This window comes from Acomys minous (genome assembly GCF_964271855.1).
Source record: "Acomys minous genome assembly, chromosome: 17".
Classification (NCBI taxonomy): Eukaryota; Metazoa; Chordata; class Mammalia; order Rodentia; family Muridae; genus Acomys; species Acomys minous.
In genome coordinates this window covers 66589431-66609554 of record NC_140500.1, presented here as the reverse complement: position 1 = coordinate 66609554, position 20124 = coordinate 66589431, and the positions used below count along the sequence as shown (strand labels likewise).

At 35.9% G+C, this 20124-nt stretch overlaps 1 protein-coding gene and 1 long non-coding RNA gene across 4 annotated transcripts in view; one reads left to right on the top strand and one right to left on the bottom strand.

Annotated features, from left to right (window-relative positions):
* The window catches only part of CTNNA2 (catenin alpha 2), a 1110979-nt gene that overhangs the window by 18305 nt on the left and 1072550 nt on the right, over positions 1–20124 (bottom strand). Inside the window, exon 18 of one of the 2 annotated variants that reach the window (XM_084766203.1) lies at positions 7059–7202. The exons of the other annotated variant lie outside the window; for it this stretch is intronic. Coding sequence (XP_084622329.1) covers positions 7059–7202 — 144 coding nt within the window. The remainder of the gene's footprint in view (positions 1–7058; positions 7203–20124) is intronic. 2 annotated transcript variants of the gene reach the window in all.
* Positions 7181–20120, top strand: LOC311588518. Of its 2 annotated transcripts, none has more exons than XR_014776226.1 (4): positions 7181–7232; positions 14766–15163; positions 17410–17541; positions 18218–20120. It is a non-coding gene; the product is annotated as an uncharacterized lncRNA (long non-coding RNA). The 2 variants fall into 2 exon arrangements; XR_014776227.1 differs by lacking the exon at positions 7181–7232 and adding an exon at positions 8678–9377.

Here is a 20124-nt window from a genome sequence, read left to right as displayed (position 1 = left end):
TCTGTCCTCTCTCTTCTTTCTAGATTCCAAATCCAGTCATGTCATCTCAAGCACCTACATAAATATAAACATCTTGCACAACTTTGGAGGTACAGAACCACTTGGTTTTGTTCTTCATTAACTTTTCATGTTGGAACATGACCAGCAATAAGCAAGAACATCTCTCATATCTTTAAACTCTACATTCTTCCTTTACATTTATCACTTACTAATTCTTTTTTTTTTAGACCTTTCTTTTTTTTTTTTTTTTTTGGTTTTTCGAAACAGGGTCTCCTTGTGTAGCCTTGGCTGTCCTGGACTCGCTTTGTAGACCAGGCTGGCCTCAAACTCACAGCGATCCACCTGCCTCTGCCTCCCGAGTGCTGGGATTAAAGGCCTGCGCCACCACACCCGGCTCACTTACTAATTCTTTAGACATGCTAACTATCATTCTTGTAACATTTTTCATACACTTATCTTATTACACATGTATAAAACAAACTACATACACCAGGGAGAACCATGTGACAATCATGAGAATAATGAGTTCTATATATGTTACATTCATAGTGAAATGGCCACAGACAGAATCTGCTTTAAAATGGGCAACTTAGATGCAGGCAGAATCGACGGCTGTACTCTGCCAAGTCAGGGTAAGCAAGTCCTCAATAGTTCCTGCTTTGCAAAAAAAAAAAAAAAAAAAAAAAAAAAAAAAAAAAAAAAAAAAAAAAAAAAAAGTCTGGCAGAGATATTAGGTCAGAAAGCTGAAGATGAGGCTCCAATGTTATAAAGGGTATTGAGTGACTGGTCAGGCAGTAAACCGTCTTATAACATTTTTGGTCATGCTTAGCCAGAGTTTAAATGGACTATCTGATGAACAGTTTTGTATTCCTGCTTCAATTTGAATGTGAAACTCCTCCCCTCCACTCGCCCCTGGCTTGTTTAGCTGTCAGAATCCTAAGGGAACTGACCTAATTGTTGGTTTGATCCCTTGATGGATTTATCATATGGTAGAATTATTGGGAAGTGACAAGCAGTAGGATCGTAGGGTCTAAATGGAAGAAAGCCTCTGGGGGCTGGTTGCAGAGGCTGTGTCTTTCTCTTAAGGTGAGCAGCCTTTGCTCCATGCTTCCACTACAATAATCTTCTGCTTCCACCTCGGTCCAGAAACCCAGAATCAAAGTTGCAGCAATGAAAATCTAGCTAATAAAGTTTCCTTTAACTCTGAGTTCCTTAAATACTTCACTCCTAATGTTCATTTTTTTTTTTTTGCTCTGAAACTTCTTCCAAGAACAGAAAGATGAGTCAGTGTGTTACTTTGCAGATTTTGAAACGGAGGTGTGAAAGTGAATCACCTGATGTGTGTTAAGAGGTTGGTAGATAATTAGATATTCCAAGATTCTACCCTATCATCTTTATTCAAGAAGTCTGCAGTTTAACCCAGGTTTTGCATTTTCATGCTCTCCTCCTACCCCTACTCCTTAATGAATTTTTCATGCAGATGTTATGGTCATTTAAAATATAAGAAAAAAGAAAAAGGAACACTGACTGAATAACAGTAGAATAAGAAAACACTTTCTATCTTTCTGTGACATTTTCAGGTACAGTCAGCCTAAAATGTACATATACATGAGTAATATGATTTGTCTGGTTTTCTCTTATGAAATATTATACTTCTCCTTCTCTCTGGAAAACCCATTCATGACAGTTCTATATCAGTAATATATATATATGTGCATACACACACAAGCATACGTATATATGCATATATGATGTCTAATTTGGACTCTTTTGCCCTTTCTGCATGAATGTTCAAATTATCTTGTTTCTTGCTCCTTCAGGGAGATTATTATAATGTATTATTGTTACTTGGTTCATATATGTCTTCCTTGATAATTTTATCTATGTATTTTTAGTACAACTAATAGTACACATCATCTTACATATTCAGTGTGTGTTCATTTACAGATCTGATTATTTCTAAGATAATCTAAAATGATGGTTGCTTGGACGTGATGAAAGAGCAATGTCAACTTTTTGTAAATCAAGCAGTTCTAATATCAAGACCTTTTTTTATTTAATTAATCTATTCAGATTACAACTCAATTGTTATCCCATCACTTGTATCCTCTCATTCCTCCCTCCCTCCTGCTTTCACCCTAATCCCCTCCCCTAGGTCTATGACCCAGGGGAACCTCCTTCCCCACTATGTGGTCATAGGCTATCAAGTCTCATCTTGGTATCCTGCTTATTCTTTCTTTGAGTGCCAGCAGGCCTCCCCACCTAGGAAAGGTGGTCAAATATGGAGCACCAGAGTTCATGACAAGTCAGTCCCTGCTCTCCACATAACTGTGGAGAATGTCCTGTCTATGGGTAGATCAGAGTAGGGGTTCAATGTTTACTACTTGTATTGTCCTTGGTTAGTGCAATAGTTTGAGCAGACCCCCCCTGGGTGCTGATCCACCTGTCATGATGTTCTCTTTGTAGGTTTCTAGGATACTCTGGATCCTTCTATTTCCCTCATCTTACTAAAGAAATCACTATCTTCTTTATAGATCTATAATATCTTTGGAAAATAATTCAACTTTCATTTGAACTTTTTATCAACAATTAGTTCTAAATTTTGTTTTTGCTTTGGAAAACTGCTTTGATCATTAAACTTCAGTGTTCACATATAGTAAAGTTTAGCCCGTGGGAAAAAATTATTTCCTGAGATAATAAAATGTAGAAGGTAATTTTGGTATCACATTAAGAAACTGAAAAGCATTTCACAGAATGATGTGAGCCAAATCCTTATTTAGTTACAAAGTCCTGAGAATTTGAGAAAGGGGCTAGGGTGCAAGGTAGTTCTATTCATGGAAATTATGTCTGTTGGAAAGGTCAAAACAGGATCTTGGGAGGATTTAGATGACAAGAAAATGATGCAGCATACAGGCTACAAATATACACCACAGAAGCTTTTGGATAAGTTCTTGTTTGTCCATATGCATAAGTCAGACCTAAATCAATGACCTCTTCCTAAGCGTATTAGGGAAGAGACTTACATAACGACATACGATTTTACTTAGTACTTAAACCTTATCAATTGTGGCTTTTCTAGGGCAAAGAATCTGACATGATTTTTCCTTCATACATAGAATGTTTTTCTTTGCCTTCCTAAACAAGACTTAGTACAGATGCTTGTGGACATTTCCATCAACTTCTCGCACTTCTAAATCTGCCAAGGATATCCCTAGAAAAAAAATTATCCCTTTCTATTCTCACTAGAGAACCAGCTAGCCTTAGAGCTTATTGTCTTCCACTGATGTGGCTGTTCATGGCTACATGACATTCTGTACAACTGAGGAAATAGCTGTCTGGTTTTATCTTCATAGAAACCAACTGTGGGATTCTTAATCTCTCTAAAGCAGCAGAGTGCATTGTAAACTAAACATATGATTAAGTCAGAAAGGATTCAGGAAAAGTCTAAGACATTGAATGTATAAATCTTGAGTGACTTTTTGATGTAAAACACATTTGAACACAGCATATCCTAAGGTTCATTAGCAGGTGTGTGTGTTTATATCTGGAAGACCTGTATTCTTCTCTTGAATATTCAAGCACAACAACACAAATATAAGTTGCCCTTCCAAAACTACTAAGGCTAAGGACCTCTTATTCTCACAAAGTCATTCCATCATACTTTATCCTATGGGTTTGTCATTCCCACCCAAACAAGCTTACAGTCTAAAGGTAGTTTCTGAGATACCAAATTATTGAAATTTATATCATACATGGAAGCTAAAATATTTTTACTGGATAAACTAAACTAGGTACTTAGCTTAGGAGATCTTAGAGATATTGCTTGCTTTACCTTATTTACTTATGTACTTAATTACTAAGCATTTACTGTGTTAATTTCCAAGTTGTCACTTGATGAACGTTTAGAGTTCCCAAGAATTAGATGTTCCCCCAGAACCAGATGAACTCTTTTATCTCTTATAATTGCTCTTAGCTTAGTAACTACCAATTCTATACTCATCAATACTTATCCATAACATTATATATATATTAGATAATTAGATAATTATCTATTAGATAATTTCTATCATCTAGTAGATATGCTTATTTTAATCCCAAACAATTTTATAACTAAAAAACCATGAAAGTATTGAGTTCTAAACAAGCCGCTCTTTTAAAACAGCACTTTTCATGGTACTGAATAATAATTCCTCACATTTCAGTTCATTCAGAACTAAGTGGGTTATAGAGAAGAGTTGATTAAATAATGGTTACATGCCAAAGAACACGGACTATTCGTAAATAGTATTAACCAAAAACACTACACCAGATGGAGGATATATTTTAAAATCAATTTTGAATAAACATTTTTAAGGATTGAATATATGTCCAATATAAAAATTGTATTTTTCTCAACTACTTAGTCCTCTTTTCAGCTACCATTTGTTCAAAAATCATAAAAATATAAGAATTTTGAGACTTGATACCCTATGAGCATATACAGGGGGAGGAAATCCCCCTCAGGAACTGTCATAGGGGAGGGGAATAAGGGGAAAATGGGAGGGAGGGAAGAATGGGAGGATACAAGGGATGGGATAACCATTGAGATGTAACAAGAACAAATTAATAAAATAATATATATCTTGGAAAAAAGTATCAAAAGAAGAAACGAAAAAGTGGCCAATAAATATCTGAAAATATCAACAACCTTCATCATCAAGAAAATGCAAATTAAAACTTGTTAGTGATTCCATATCACGCCAGCTATAATGACTGTCAATAATAACACAAACAATAAATGCTCAGAGCACAGTAGAAAAAAAAGAATTTTGAGTATATATATACTCATATATATATATGAGGCTGCATACTTTATAGATAAGAAAAGAATATTCCCCCAAAATCCATATTATTGACATAGGACAACCATAACCAGTCAGTGACAGGAAAAAGATCAATATATTGATTATGTTTCTTAATAAAATACAACTGTTGTTACAATACACCATCTCCTTTAGAGTATACATGTACATTTCTAAACTATAGTTTTAATACATACGAAATATACTAAAAACACTGAACACCGCTATAGATGGAACATGCACATGAAAATCAACAAGTGCATGCATGACACATTCCATGATAAACTCTCTGGGTCTCCACAAGCATACAACACAACCACTCTCAACTCACGAAGTTAAAGATGTTTGTGCTCCGAGAGTTTGTAAACATTGCCATTTCTTACCTGGCAGCTGTGTGAGGGGTTGATAAAAGACATTAACAACTTGAGCTATGAGTACACATCACATTTTTCTAACACTGAAAAAATTGCTCCTACCTGGGATTTAGGGATATAATGCTTTTAATGAGCGATTTGATGGGAATAACTAAACATGTAAGAATTTAGCATTCTCATGTGCATAGCAATATTCACTTGAATGCTGATGATTATCACCCAAATCTTCCAATTGACCAACATGACCCAATTTTTCTTCATCAAGTCTAAAAGGTCTAAAACTACCATCAGTCTTTTAGACTTGACATATAAGAAGGTAAATAACTCTAGAAACACCAACCCCACATGTCTTAAGTTCTTGGTACCACTCCAGTGCTTACAAAAATATAAAGGTCTACAAATCTGCTACAATACAGAACAGGTTCTACATAAAACATAAAACAGAGAAACTATTAGTGAAAATTATGTCTTTTCAAGGTTGTGGATATGGCTCAGTGGTAGAGTGCTTGCTGAGCATACAAAAAGCCCTGGGATCAATTCCCAGCACCATATAACTTGGTGTGAGTGTGTTTCTATAATCCCAACACTCAGGATATAATGGATCAGAAATTCAAGGTTATCCTTAGCTACATAACAGTATTGAAATAACCCTAAGATATATGAGACCTTGTTTCATAACACAAAGCAAAAGAAAAATTATCTTCACTCAAATTCCCCCATTTCTCACCACCTACATGCATAAACAAATGCCTAATAAAGGTCCTATACATTGAAAAACATAAATGATAGCCTCTTTATATATTTTAAACAGCATAACTAAATCTGTCCATATTATTCCAAGAGGGCCTCATATTCTGATGTGAAAGAAGAAAGAAAGAAAGAAAGAAAGAAAGAAAGAAAGAAAGAAAGAAAATTTAGTCCTTCCATATCCTTTGAAAGGTGTAACTGCATTTATGAACCCCCTTTGCCCTCTCAGACAAAAGCTTCCAGATCCAGCATTTTAATAAGTACCCAGGAGAGAACAAGCAAAGAATCCAAAGAAAGGCTCACTCCATTTTATCTTTTCTCTCTTAATAGTAAGGCATATAAAGAGCTAATCAGCAACAGAAACACAAAGAATGGCAGTTTTCCACAAGTCTTAACCACCAAGTGACCTCATAAAACAGCAGTGTTATGACACTCAACAGCAACAATAACATGCAGAAAAGAAGTATATTTGGTTGTGACACCTTAAAACTGGCATGCCATAAAACTTGAAGAAATAGTGAGTTTTTTCATTTAAACAAACAAACAAAAAAAGCAATTTTGTCATGGCATTAGGAAGCTTTTTGTTTGTTTGTTTGTTTTTCATCTTAATCAAGTATGTTGAAAAACACATTTTATTTACATTTTTATTCCTATGATTTTAGAAGTTCAGAGTAATTCTCTGGGCCAATGCCAATAAAGGACATTTCTTAGCCTTGAAATTTTCTTTCTTTCTTTTTTTTTTTTAAGTGTATCCTCTTGACTAGCTGTCTTCAGGGAGTACAGAGTGATTGCAGGGTGGATTCATTACACATTACACACTTGCAGTAACTTTCTGTTCCAAAAGGAAGACTGAAAAACAATGACAGCACCATGTATGTTTCAAAAGTTAGCACCACAGCTGAAAATCAGCTCTGCTTTGAGGTTCCTAAACCTTGTCAAAACACAAATAGGGCCTTTGCCCAAAGTTGATTAAGCAAAGAAGGTTTCAACTTGCATATGTTTATTTGCCTGGAATTCTAGCCCACCCCACCCCCCACACACTTCAGAATTAGTAATTACAGCAAGAGATATTATATTATAAAGTGAAGTTACTTACCATGGAGGAGTCACTGCTTCCACTCCCGATTGGAGTTCCCTCAGCACAGGTTGGGAGGTGGGTAGAAAGTTGACTAGCCCTGCCCCCATCTATGACATCACAATCTACCTCATAAAAGGTAGTGAAAGTGCTCTGAACTCCTGTCTGATTTCCGAGAGATACAGAAAAGAGAAAGTGAGAGAGAGAGCAAGAGAAAAAAAATATCCCGTATCCTACTTGGGAGGGAATTGGGGAAATGGAAGAGGGAACAATGGGAATTACCTAGGAGAAAGAGGTTATGAAGGAATTAGGTGCTGAAAGAGATATGTGCTGGCCATCTTGACATTAAACAGCCAGGTCATTCAGACTCCTCTTTAGGTATCCAACAGATAAAGGGGCCATCTGGGAGAAGGATGAAGAAGCACCCTCTCATGCCCAGAACTGTCAGGGATAGTAACATGGGCTCAAAAGGAATGGCTTCTCTAAAGCATTTGAGCATTGCCAAGAGAGAAAACAAGGGCTGTCTGTAGCTCTTAAAGCCTGGGACAAAATGTGGAGGTGCCAGCTGTCTGTCTTAGTGGTTCCAGTGTCCTGCTATGTGAGCTTGGCTGAGGTCTTAACTGCTGTACATAGCCCAGCATGTTGTATAAAAGGCATACTTACCTCATTCGTTGGAGGACACTCACTATTGTGCTAACTGCAACTTTTTACTTTGATTTGGAAACCCAATGTTGGGTTCTGTAAATGGCATGATTGTAAAGATAAGCCAATAATCAATGCTCAAGTCTACCTTTAGAATTGACTCTTAAATGCTCACCCTATTTTTTCTTTCTGGTTGTTTGGTTTGGGTTTTCTGGTTTTAGAGAAAAATTTATTCATATCAAGTAAACAACAATATTCACTGGGCATATAAGGCCCCTTTTCAAAACCACATGAAAGTCAAGGTAAAATTCTTATAGTCCCCAAGCCCCTTGTACTTTCTTGCTCAGATGTTAAGTTCATATGACACAGAGGCTAACTGCTTGACCAAATATTATTGAAGTAAACAATTCCAGTCTTATAGACAGAACTTTTATATCTGTGTCCAGTTCTCAGTCAAAATATAGCATTTCTTGTAAGTGATAGCTTAGAAATATAGAAACCTGAAATGCTGCAATGCTATGAAGTAGGAACTGTGTCAAAGAATATAGGTGGCACTGAAGAAACAGCTGCTGTTTTATCTAGAAGCCAGTGATGCTGCTGTCTAGGGCAATGGTTCTCAATCTGTGGGTCTTAATGCTCTTTAAGGGTCAAATATCACATATCCTGCATATCAGATATTTATAATTCATAACAATACCAAGATCACAGCTATGAAATAACAATCAAATAATTTATGGTTGTGGTGTCACTACAATATAAGAAATTATGTTAAAGTGTCACAGCATTAGGAATGTTGAGAACCAAAATGTATCAGCAAAAAGTACAATTCAAAATAATAACCTTGGGATTACCAAAACCTGTATATGCAGATAAACAAAATAACAACTGTGTACATCTTTGATTTTTAAATCAATGTAGTTCAATTTCTAATTCTTTTATTTACCAAATGTATGTGTATTATAATAGCTAAAATATAAAGTCATGCAAAGCTGGCAGGTTTGAGTGCAGTTTTAACAACAGAAATTAGTATATTCAAATTAATAATAAATTTAGCAATACCCCCAGCTTCCAAACTAATGTTGGAGACCTTTAAAAGATGTCATTAAAGAATTCAAGAGGACACCAAAGAAAAAAATGTCAAGCGTATATGCAGAAGGGAAGTTTTCCATATGTGATAGCCTCCCTGAGTTAGAGAAAGCAAGAATACTCTACATGTATTGTCCTTGTATTGTATTTCCATTTTATATAATTCTCTGGATAAATTAAAATTCAGCACACAATATCATTTATTCATGAGATCTTGAAACTAGTGGCCTTATAAAGCTTTACTTTCAGTTTTTACATATTGAATCATTGATTAGTTGGCTTATCTTAGCTATATTTATTAATTTGTAATGTGCCATAGGTTTTAGATAATAAGCATTGCCTGATTTTCTCTATTGAGAATATAGTCAATTATGAATGTTATTTTCAAAAGTGATTCTTAAATCTTAGAAACTTGAGTCATCTCACATGTTTCAGAAATCTAAAGATCATAAAAATTAATGATGCAATTGCTCATTTTCCAATAAACATCTTAAGATTTTGAATACGCAATAAAGAAGTTACAATTCTACACCATTACAATAAAAGAACAAAAATTGAGTTAAGTGGTTTTTAAATCTGGAAATAGAACATACTGAAGTTGGACAATAATCTGTAAGTATCTTTTATTGGCTGCCTATTGATAATTAGTAAATGGAAAATGTATTCAGGAACCCAATGCAAAACTAGGCTGCATCAAAAAGATGCACAGTAATACGCTGTGCTGATATTTCAGGTGAATTTGATGTGACTGATTGTGAAAATGCCTGTTGTGATGATATTAGTTAAAACAAGATAACTTTATTTGATGCAGGATGCAATCCAAGGGTGTAGTCTCATGACAATGTGTATAGAATCCAAGTTTGACTTCAACTAAAAATTTGTTGCATGCTTTCCATGATATTAAAACAAATGGATGGGGAATCTCTTCAAGATAAGACATAAAGTGATTTTTATGATGCTAAGCATGAGTCCTGTAATTACAGTTACTATGTTCATCTGACAAAAGACATATAAGATGGCTTTTAGTTTACTTGAATTAATGAATACAATCTAAATTCTAATACAGGAGATTTCAGAAAGAACACTAAAATGATATAGGTGTTTTAAAAGAATGATCTACATATGCCTATAAAAACTAGATGAACATGAAAAACAGGCCAGGTCCACACAGCTTGGCCACAGTATTTTTATAAAGGAAAATTATCTTTAAAAAAAGAATTCTGAATAAACAATCAGAGGCATATTTAAATCAGTTCCTAGATAAAGCCATAATTGCTTGATGTGTTTGTTTTATGGTACTATCTTATGTATGGAAATTAGAGAAGAGAAGAATAGATAGTCTTTAAAAATGAGCCTGATGGGAATCTCTCCAAGAGAGTCACTTCCAGTGACAAAATAAGTTTGCCAAGGAAAATGGATGAATGAGGTAAAGACATAGGTCACACAGATTTGAAAGAACATCTCACCCCAGTTCCAGTCAACTTCCTTATCAGCAACGCATCTGCATAGATGAAGGTGTTCAAAGAAAAGTAACAAAACAAGATACAGCCTTGATGATGGAAGATTAAAAGTCTAAATGAAGAAAACTTGCCTTCTAGAAAGTAGGATTAAGAAGAAAGATTTGAAATGCATTTATTTCCTAAAAGCAAAGTGACTGTTCAAGATTAGAGTAAGATGATGTGTTCTGAAGCAATTTAGGAAATCTGAAATAAGAAAGCTCCGTATTGCCCATCCACAAGCCTTTCCTATTTATAAGATACATGGACCATAATGTGTCACATATTTCTCTTCTAAGGGCTGTGATCAAAGCCATATTTCATAAATCACTTAAATTAGGCTGCGGAAAGCCCTTGACAAAATATTCTATAGGGACAGACAACAGTAAGTGAGACATACTTTTATTTTCAGAATGCACTAAACCAAGGGAAGAATGGAAACACAGGAGTAATCATCAGAAGATGCCCTACCATTCTAACAGAATCCCAGATAGCTCAGAAACCTGAGAAACCTCATAGGAAAAGTACAGACTACATAGTCTAATAAAAACGCAATAGATAGAAAATATCCTCCACAGTAATTGTTTGCAAGTAGAGACCAAGAAACTTGGAATGACTTGACTCAACTCATGCTGTCCACTATAGATCATGAAGTAAAAGTGAAAGAGAATCAATTGATGCTGAATTCACGGGATCTGAACCTAATCTATGTGAATAAGGTTAAATGCAATTCTTTAGACTCCTGATCATTAGTCTGTCACTGGAATTTAGGATTACACTAAGCACATGTTACATATGAAAACCATCCCATCTACAGGTTCATACGCATCACTACCAGTAGTCACACTGATCATCAGAAACTTTGAGCTCTTCCCTTCAAAATGAGGCACCCCAGGAAAACTTTGGAATAGAAATCACAAAGACTTGCACAGACACTGATCCTGCTAAGAAAATACTGTTTTCACAACTTTACCAGATCTACCACTGAATGGAGACCCTCCTGTTAGCATTTCTGTGTTCTTGGGCTTCTTTGGTAATGGAGAAATATACACAAAATCAACAATGGAGTCACCCGATCATCTCTTGTATATGGCTTAATATTGAGTATCTCAGTTTTGTCTATTTAATATTTATTGCAACTTTTAAAAATATTTTATGTTTCCATCCATATCATTCCTTCAGTCTAGATGTTTTGCTGGGGACAAATCAAAGTACAAGTGAAAGAAAAAACTACTATAGATTAGCAAATGAAGTATAGACTAGTTATAAATATTAATTAATTGTAACTGTGTCTAACACTGAAAAATTGCATAATACAGGATAACAATAACTATATTTATATGTAGTTTATTTCCTGAATTCTTTGAGCTCTCTATTATTTAGTTCATGGTCAGGGAGTAAGTACACATTAAAATGTTCTTACATATTCAAAATTGTCCAAAGGTTCCCTTACAATGCTTATCTAAGCATTATTCAAAACATTTTTGTGCTAAACACCAAAACCCAGAGCCCTGAGTTTCCTAGGAAAATGCTATTCCACCAGTTAAACTGTCAAGTCCTAATTAAAACTATTATAAATATTTACAATAATAAAAATTTTGGTATAGAACCTTCTTAAAAGCTATCACATTTAACAGCCCTCAAGATTGGAGTATTTCTTATATTAACACTTTATAAGGCAGTACTATTTCCAAAGACTGTCTAAGTTTCACAGACATTGCAAAATATAGCCAATTATTTCCCTTCATTCCACTAATTCCATGTATACAGTTTCTAAGGTTTTGCAAGATACTATTGTTAATTAGTTGCCAAATAATTTTCAGAATATCAACTGAAATCTAAGGCATTAGTTGATAATAGATTAAGGTGTTAATTATTCCCTTTGCTTCTTTTAATTAGAGGCTCTAACAACTTGAAAAATATCTAATTCTCAAAGGATTAAGTAGTGATGTTGATAATTCTGTCACCAGTACACTCTGCTTAACACACTTAACCCTGTATAATCTCATAGACAATAATGTCTTTGTAATAATTACTTGTAATTGTCAATTTGATATGATCTAATGTCATTTGGAAGATGGGCTTCTGGTCATGAAAGTGGGCTTTTTTTTTTAATTTTTGTTCATTGACACAGCAAGACCCATTTAGATTATGTATGGAACGTACCCAGGACAGGGGATCCAGCATGGCATAACTTGAGAAAGTGAACAGCGTCAGACATTTTTATCCTCTGCTTTCCTAGTGTAGATTCATGCTGATCAGCTTATTCAAGTTCCTGTTGCCTTGATTTTCCCAACATGAGGGTCTATACTCTTGATTTATGATGTATAATAAATCTTTTCAATTTAATTTTTTGTCTAAGTATTTAATCCCAACAACAGAAAATGAAAATAATATAAAGTCCTCAACATAAAATAAGAATAACTCATTAGTGATGCACAAGTTTACATGATGCCAACAAATGAACATTGTGAGGAGATAAAATATAACTCAGTCATGAACATGACCAGGTAAAACAGGGCACTTACTTGCTCATGTTCTGGCTTTCCCCGAGAGAGTGTGTCTTTTCCTTCTTTTTAATTAAGTGCATTAAAATATAGTACTTTTGTATATTTAAAATAATTCAGGATGACCACCTCTACTGGTTTCCCTCCATAAGTGAATGATTTATTTCAATGGGCAGTGTAGTGGTTTGAATGAAAAAGCTCCTAATAGTATTTGGACACTTTGCCCACAGTGGGTAGTATTTTTTCGAGAAGTAATGGAACCTTGTCACTATTATTACATTACTGGTAGAAGCTTTGAGGGTATGCCACCTTACCCCCATTTCCTGGTTTGTCATCCCACAACCTGACAATATGCCTGCTGACATCATAGACTCTCACCCTTATGCTGCTTTAGGTCTTGGCATTTGATTACAGAAACAAAGAAGCAAATGAGAACAAATTGAGATGAGCCTATAGGTAACTTAAGAGTGCCATCACAGAGTATATAACTAAAGAGCCTCTTCTTACGGTGGATCAGTATCGAGTCATCCTTAACTCAGGGATGCTTGAGTTTAGACAATATACAGGGAAAGCAGGAGCCCAGATCTCTATAACACTCAACACCTACGGTGAACTTTTAGTTTTGTATTAAAATTTTAATTCCCTATTTCTTCAAAAACATAAGGTTGAAAAAGACTTTTACTATTTTTAATTAAAAAAAATAATGTTTATTGGTCCTAGAGACTTTTAAAAAAAATCAATACCTTGAATGAAATGGTACGGATATGAGTATAAAATAGAATGGGGGAGTCAGAATGAAAGTACACATTGCACTTTTGCTGTCGTAGTAGATTGGAGGTGAGGATTTGGGGAGAATTTTTACATCCTTGGCAATTCACCAGTAAAATGTGAACTAAGAACTGTTTCCGTTTTGTAGCTGATAAATACCTATTTTATTTTCTTACTGTTTCACAGTACACACCAAAACAGATTTACTATCTAGAATTATTCTCCCTATATACGGACACTGAGACTGTTTGTAGGTCAAGGAATGCTGGTCCTTTACGCCTGAATGCTTAACGACCCACTGGCTAGGAGATCAGAATAAAATTCTTCTGAATTGCTGTGAAGGTCTTAAAAGCATATCCTTTTGTTTAAAAGAAACAAATGTGTTCTAACTCCATGTAGAAATAGCTAGCAATTTAGATTTTCCCCCATTAGTGTGCGATTTGATCACTGGAGATAATCAAGAATCAACTATAGCTAGAATCAGAAGATATTTTAAAAACTCCAAAAAAAGGAGACTCTTAAAATGTAAGTCTGCACAATTAGATGTAATGGTTGTTTCAAGGACTATTTCATCCCATTACAAAATACTAGCACTTTTTTTTATTATTAAGGAAATACAGTCTTACTCAAATAAAATGTCATCCCTTTCTCATGCACACACAAACATTATATATATATATATATATATATATATATATATATATATATATACTACATTGTACCTTTTATTTTTTTTTAAATTGCTGAATATCAGACCATGCATACCAGCCATTAGGCTCTTGCATAATGAGAGAAGAAAAAGGAAATATAAATTATATGTGGATTTATAAATATATGTAGAGAAAGAGCAAGGAGGCATATATGTATCTTTATTTCCATGCTATTGTCAGGACTGATTTTAAAATTATTAGTTACAGTATTTCAAAGAATAGTATTCAGAGATCATAATTCATCTTGCATCTGAATTTTCTAAATGTATAATATAAAATGTTAACAAAAGAATGACTTTCAACTAAGCTGGCAAGATAGTCATCAGGTAAACATGCTTACCATACAAATCTGATGAACTGAGTTCAATGCCTAGAATCTTTAAGAATGACTTAAAGGTCAAAGAACAGAACTGACTGTACAAAATTAACCTCTGACCTCCTTGAATTTGCTGTGGTACACACCACCATCCCACACATAATAAAATCCTGCAATTGTTTTCTTTTTCTCTACACCTACAGATGACTACAACCCTCGGGATTCATCAGAGAAGGTTCCCTAGACTGTGGACTAACACAGAAACTCACAATTGATCAAAGAAAAGAGAAAAAATATCACTGGAGGGCTTAGCTGCAAATGAAACATTGGTGGTACCACCTTCTTTCAAGGCTCAGGGCCCATCTTGGAACTGAATCTGTGCCTTAGCAACATGGCAAGACCATTGCATTCATGAACTTAGCTGCTCTGGTTGCCTGTATAAGCCCTGGACAACATCAAGCCAGTCAATATTCCTGCATGGAGCAGAAGGCATCTAAAGAGCCTTAACCCTAATTGAATATAGAGGAAGAATTTGTCTAAAGGAGTGGCCTCTGGCAAGTTGACTCTAGATGGCCCCACACCCATGCATGTGCAACACAAGGTGAGCTCAGTGGGCTGTTTTTTTAAAAAGGAAAAAGATGTAAGGTCCTGAGTCAACTTGGGTTTAGTTAGCACACACATGGTGGCTCACAAGTGAAACTCCAGTTCAAGTAGATCTGACACTGCCTTCTACCCTCCACAAGCAATGGGCAAGCAGGGGCTGTACAGACATACATACACATGTATATAAAATTATGTAAAATATAAATTGTATGCGTTATTTTTTATGTCTTTTTGTTTGTTTGTTTGTTTTTTCAAGACAGGGTTTTTCTATATACCTCTCACTCTCCTAAAACTCACTCTGTAGACAAACATGGCCTCAGATTCACAGAGATCTCTCTGCCTCTGTCTGCCTTTGTTTCCCAAATGCTGAGATTAAAGGTGTTCATCACCACTGCCCAGCTTGTTGGGTTTTTTGTTTGTTTGTTGTTTTAAGAGGACAACAACTTAATGTGGAGGTCAAGGACAGATCTGTGAGGTGATAAGTGAAGGAGATGGCCAATATGATCAAAATACATTGCATAAAATTCTCAAATAAATAATGCTACATTGATTCATTTTATTTTATTGCAGTTCAGGTAATAATTATGGCATGACCTACTGAACCAATTAAGCGGGGTTCACATGGGCTTGCGAAGACTTAAATAGCAAGTACAGTGTGGCCTGCACAGATCTGCACCAGGTCCTCTGCATCTGTAATGGCTGTTAGCTTGGTGTTTTTATGAGATTCCTAACTGTGGGAGCCAGTGTATCTCTGACTCTTGACTGCTTTTGAGACTCTTTTCCTTCTATTGGATTGCTTTGTCCAGCCTCAATAGGAGAACTTTTGCCTTTTAATTATTATATTTGTATTTGTCCTGTTTGACTGTTGTTGTTATTGTTTTGTTTTTTTGATGCCTGCTCTTTTCTGAAGAGTAAACAGAGAGGGAGTGTATTTGGAGGAGATGGGTGGTGCAGAGGGTTAAGTTTCAAACCTGAGTCAAGCAGCTGAGGTGCCCACTTAACATTTCAAATTGGACCTAGCCTCTGGTTCTCCTAGCACCCTTCAGTCCTTACCTGTTACAAGGTACGGCTCACCTACCCTGCCTTCTACCCTGAACTTTACTGCCCAGGGCCTGGGCTACCCTCCTCCCGGAAGTTCTTCCCTATATAATCCAGACATTTTAGTTACCTTTCTTTCTCCCTCTCCTTTGTATCTTTTTGCAGCTTTGGCCTCCTTGCTGTTAAACTTGGTTCTCTCCTCTGCCTTCCTCTGCCCCTTTCCCCATATGGTTCAGGGTCATGACCACTCTGGATTCTCCCAGATGTGTCCACCTCTGCCTATGCTCTCCCAAACATCTATAATAAACTTTTTCCTCCACCATACCTAGCAGCAGTCATATCCTTTCCTTTCCTTTTTATTTATTTTCTTATTCATCTGTTGCATTTATCAACCTTAAAACACCTTCTTAGCCCCCAAAATATTTCACTGGAGAGAGAGGCTGCAAATGGTGGAGAAACTCTGGCTGGGATGCACTGTATGAGAGAAACATTTATTTTCAATATTTTTTAAAAAAGGAGTAATGAAAATAACATTTATATTTTTTAAAACTATGCCTCAGGAATCTGAAGAGTTCACTCAGTTCTATCTCCAGCATCCTATGAAAAGCCCAGCATTTGGCCTTATGTTTGTACCCAGCACAGGAGCATGCCAAGACAGGCAAATTGCTGAGGCTCATTTTTGGGCTAGCCAAATCAGTGAACTTCAACTTCACCGACAGACACTTTCTCAAAAAAATAAAGATGGAAAGTGACTGGGGGAAGAAACCCAGAGTTGACCTCTCCCCACATGCATATGCACACATGAGTATTAACACCCATATTGCACACTTGCACGACAATAACAGATACACATAACCACTATACACACATCCACTTAAAAAAGACAAAACTACATGTTGGCTCAACTTTCCTCCCACAATGATATTATGTTGTCACATTTAACAGACTTTTATCTATACTAAACTAGTTTGGTACACTGTCATAATATTTCTCCATCCCTCTTCGTTTTTCTTCTTGCTTTATGCTTCTTCTTCCCTTTTATCTTTTATTCATTTCTTCAAAACTGACTTACAACTTTAAGCAACACTAAATTCGACAAGGCTAGCACATACTCAAACTGGATAATCTCTTAAAACCACTTTTTTTTGCCATAATATTTTTTATCATAGTGTGGACTTAAAACTTTGTGAATTATTTTATTTATAGCTGAGTTGAATTGATTGGCTTACAAATGCATCTACTACCTTGAAATTTGATAAGAACTCACCATTGTATAAGCCAACCTAAACAATGGATTACCAACCAGAGAAGGAACGCTTCTCATACAGTCCTGGAATGGTAAGTCTCCAAAGATATACATGTTGGACTACTTCATTCCTATAATTTCTGCCACAACTCAGACTTTTTATACCTACTCTCTCCCATAATTACTTGAGTTTTCCTTCATCATTTTAAGTCAAAATGAGGCATAGTAACAGACACATTTTAGCTTACCCACATAGAATCACATAAAACACCCATATACTGACATGGTACATACATGTGTGTTTTATTTTTACCTGTGTTCACTGTAGTAACACAAAACATGGCTTATATTTTATTTTCAAACCCCAGTCATTTTTCTTGGTAACTGCAGATAGTCTAGTCAAATATCTATTCATTTGGTAGAGACTTTAACTTCCTATTTGTTTTCATATATTTCAAAGAAGTGGCCACATTAATGACTTCAAGGCTATGAGGAATCGAGCAAGAAGTTTTAAATATCTCTTTTCTTTGCTTACATGTGAAACTACATAATGACCTCTACTAAAAAATAATCTAGCAACTTCATCCCATCTAGAAAAAAGTAAATGTGGCACACAACACTGGTGTAATTTTCTTGGCAAAATAATTGAAAGTTTCTGTGTATGGGGTCTCATATCCTTGACTTTCTGAAAGTAGAAGGCAGTCATTTGTGGCTATTTTGCACAATATGTATATTGCTTTTTAAACTTTTCTCCATTTTGCCTATCAGTGAAAAAGTATGAAGAGTCGTATGAAAGCAGAAGTGGGAAAGACAGCAGGCTACAGATGCAGATGTGGCACCACACAGCAGTCAAGCTTGAAAATAAAAATGATGAGGTGGCCCCAAGCAGGACCATAACTGAGAAGCATGACAGCCAATGTTCAAAATGCACTTGATTCTGGATTATCAATGAGTTTATAGCATTCCTTTATAAGAAGCCTTCTCCCATGCAAGGATTTATGAATTTTGCCAGTAAGACTCAAGGAAGGAAACAGGCTTCTTGATGGTGTTCTCAATATCAAACACCTCTGCAAATGCCAACAGTGTGAGTGACTCAAAGCAATGATGGTTTGGACTACATCTACATAACAAAGGACAGTGGAAATGAATCTCTAGGGCAGTGACAGACAATGGGTACTGAGAAGTTGATGGACAGCCGCTCTGCCAGGGAAAATATTTGCCCAGATGAGGTTGATGGAGTTTGAGATCCACAAGGATACACTGAGCATCCATGTCAATCATAAGATTAGGAAAGTAACAAATGGAAGCACATGAGGCAAGCTGGACAAAAAGCACTCAGTTTCACAGGTGCTATCGACAAATGGATACGAAAGCAAAGTGGTATGAAAAACTGTACCATCACAGCTGAAGATCAGAAGGAAAGCAAGGGAGATGCAATGCTTTGATCACTTCTTGGCGAGAGAGAATTGATCATCACCAGATAAACAGAAAGACACACTGCAAGACAGATAGCTCTAGGTTGTGGAAGAATGTTGAAGCAGGATCACTTTGGAAATGCAAAGAGGTGATTGTGCTTTGGGAAGAGGCACAAAATAGCCAACTGACTGAGCCCTAAGGTAGGACTGCATGGAATGGCCTTTCCAGGTAGGACCTCCATACCAGCCAGACCAGCTCTTTCCCCAGCTATATTTTCAGCAAGGCAAGCCACACAGGCATAGAAACATTTGAGATTGAAGATGGTTTATACTAATCCACATAGATTTGCAAAGCTGCAGAGTGTTGACTTTCCAAGATAACAGAAATGATTTCAGAAGGAGTTGAATTCATCATGTTGAAAGATTATGTTCCTGCTCAGTCTGCAGGTACAGTGGCTACATCATGGGTAGCTGGGAAAAGAACTAAAGGTGGCATGGCCACGCTTTGAAACTGGAAAATCATTAAAATATATGGCACCCTATGTTGAGAGAGAGAGAGGGGATGAGGGAGAAAAAGAAGCCAAGGTAAAGAGCCTCAACACAAATATTTGGAATCTTGCCAAGAAATCTTGGTTCTTCTAATATTCCTTGAACTTCTTACTTCTACGCTTTGATGGAAATGGTTCAGATAATTATATTTTTATGAAAGGGGAAATATTAGGGTGATCTATTAAAGGATATATACTTATATCTGATAACTATGTAGGTTTGGCAACAGCACATCAACCTGTATTGAATTGAAACAATCGACTGGAAAGGGTTACTGATAACCTAGTATGCATTGGAACCTGATAAACGACTCATCATCTCTAATCTGTGAACCTAGTCCACATTTAGAGAGGCTGGCTCCTGAACAAAGAATGAAAACTACCAGCACTAACAAAGGGGAGCCGACTCACAATGAGTAAATATGCAAAAGCCCCCAATAATTAGAATAGTCACAGCTTGGCAATGAGTTTCCAGACTATGAAATTAGTTTTCTTGTAAAGAATGGAGATTTTACAAGGCTAGTATAAACATGGGGTAATTGGAAAATCAAATTGCTCTTTGTGAGCGATTGTAAGGTCTGGAATAATGGTGATAACATTTTTAAAGCTGTGAATCACTGTCGTTCAGTATTTTCAGCAGTACTGTTGCCAAGAATGCTTGCCTTGGAAGCACAACAGTAGGAACGTGACATTGTGAAGCCAAAAATCTCAG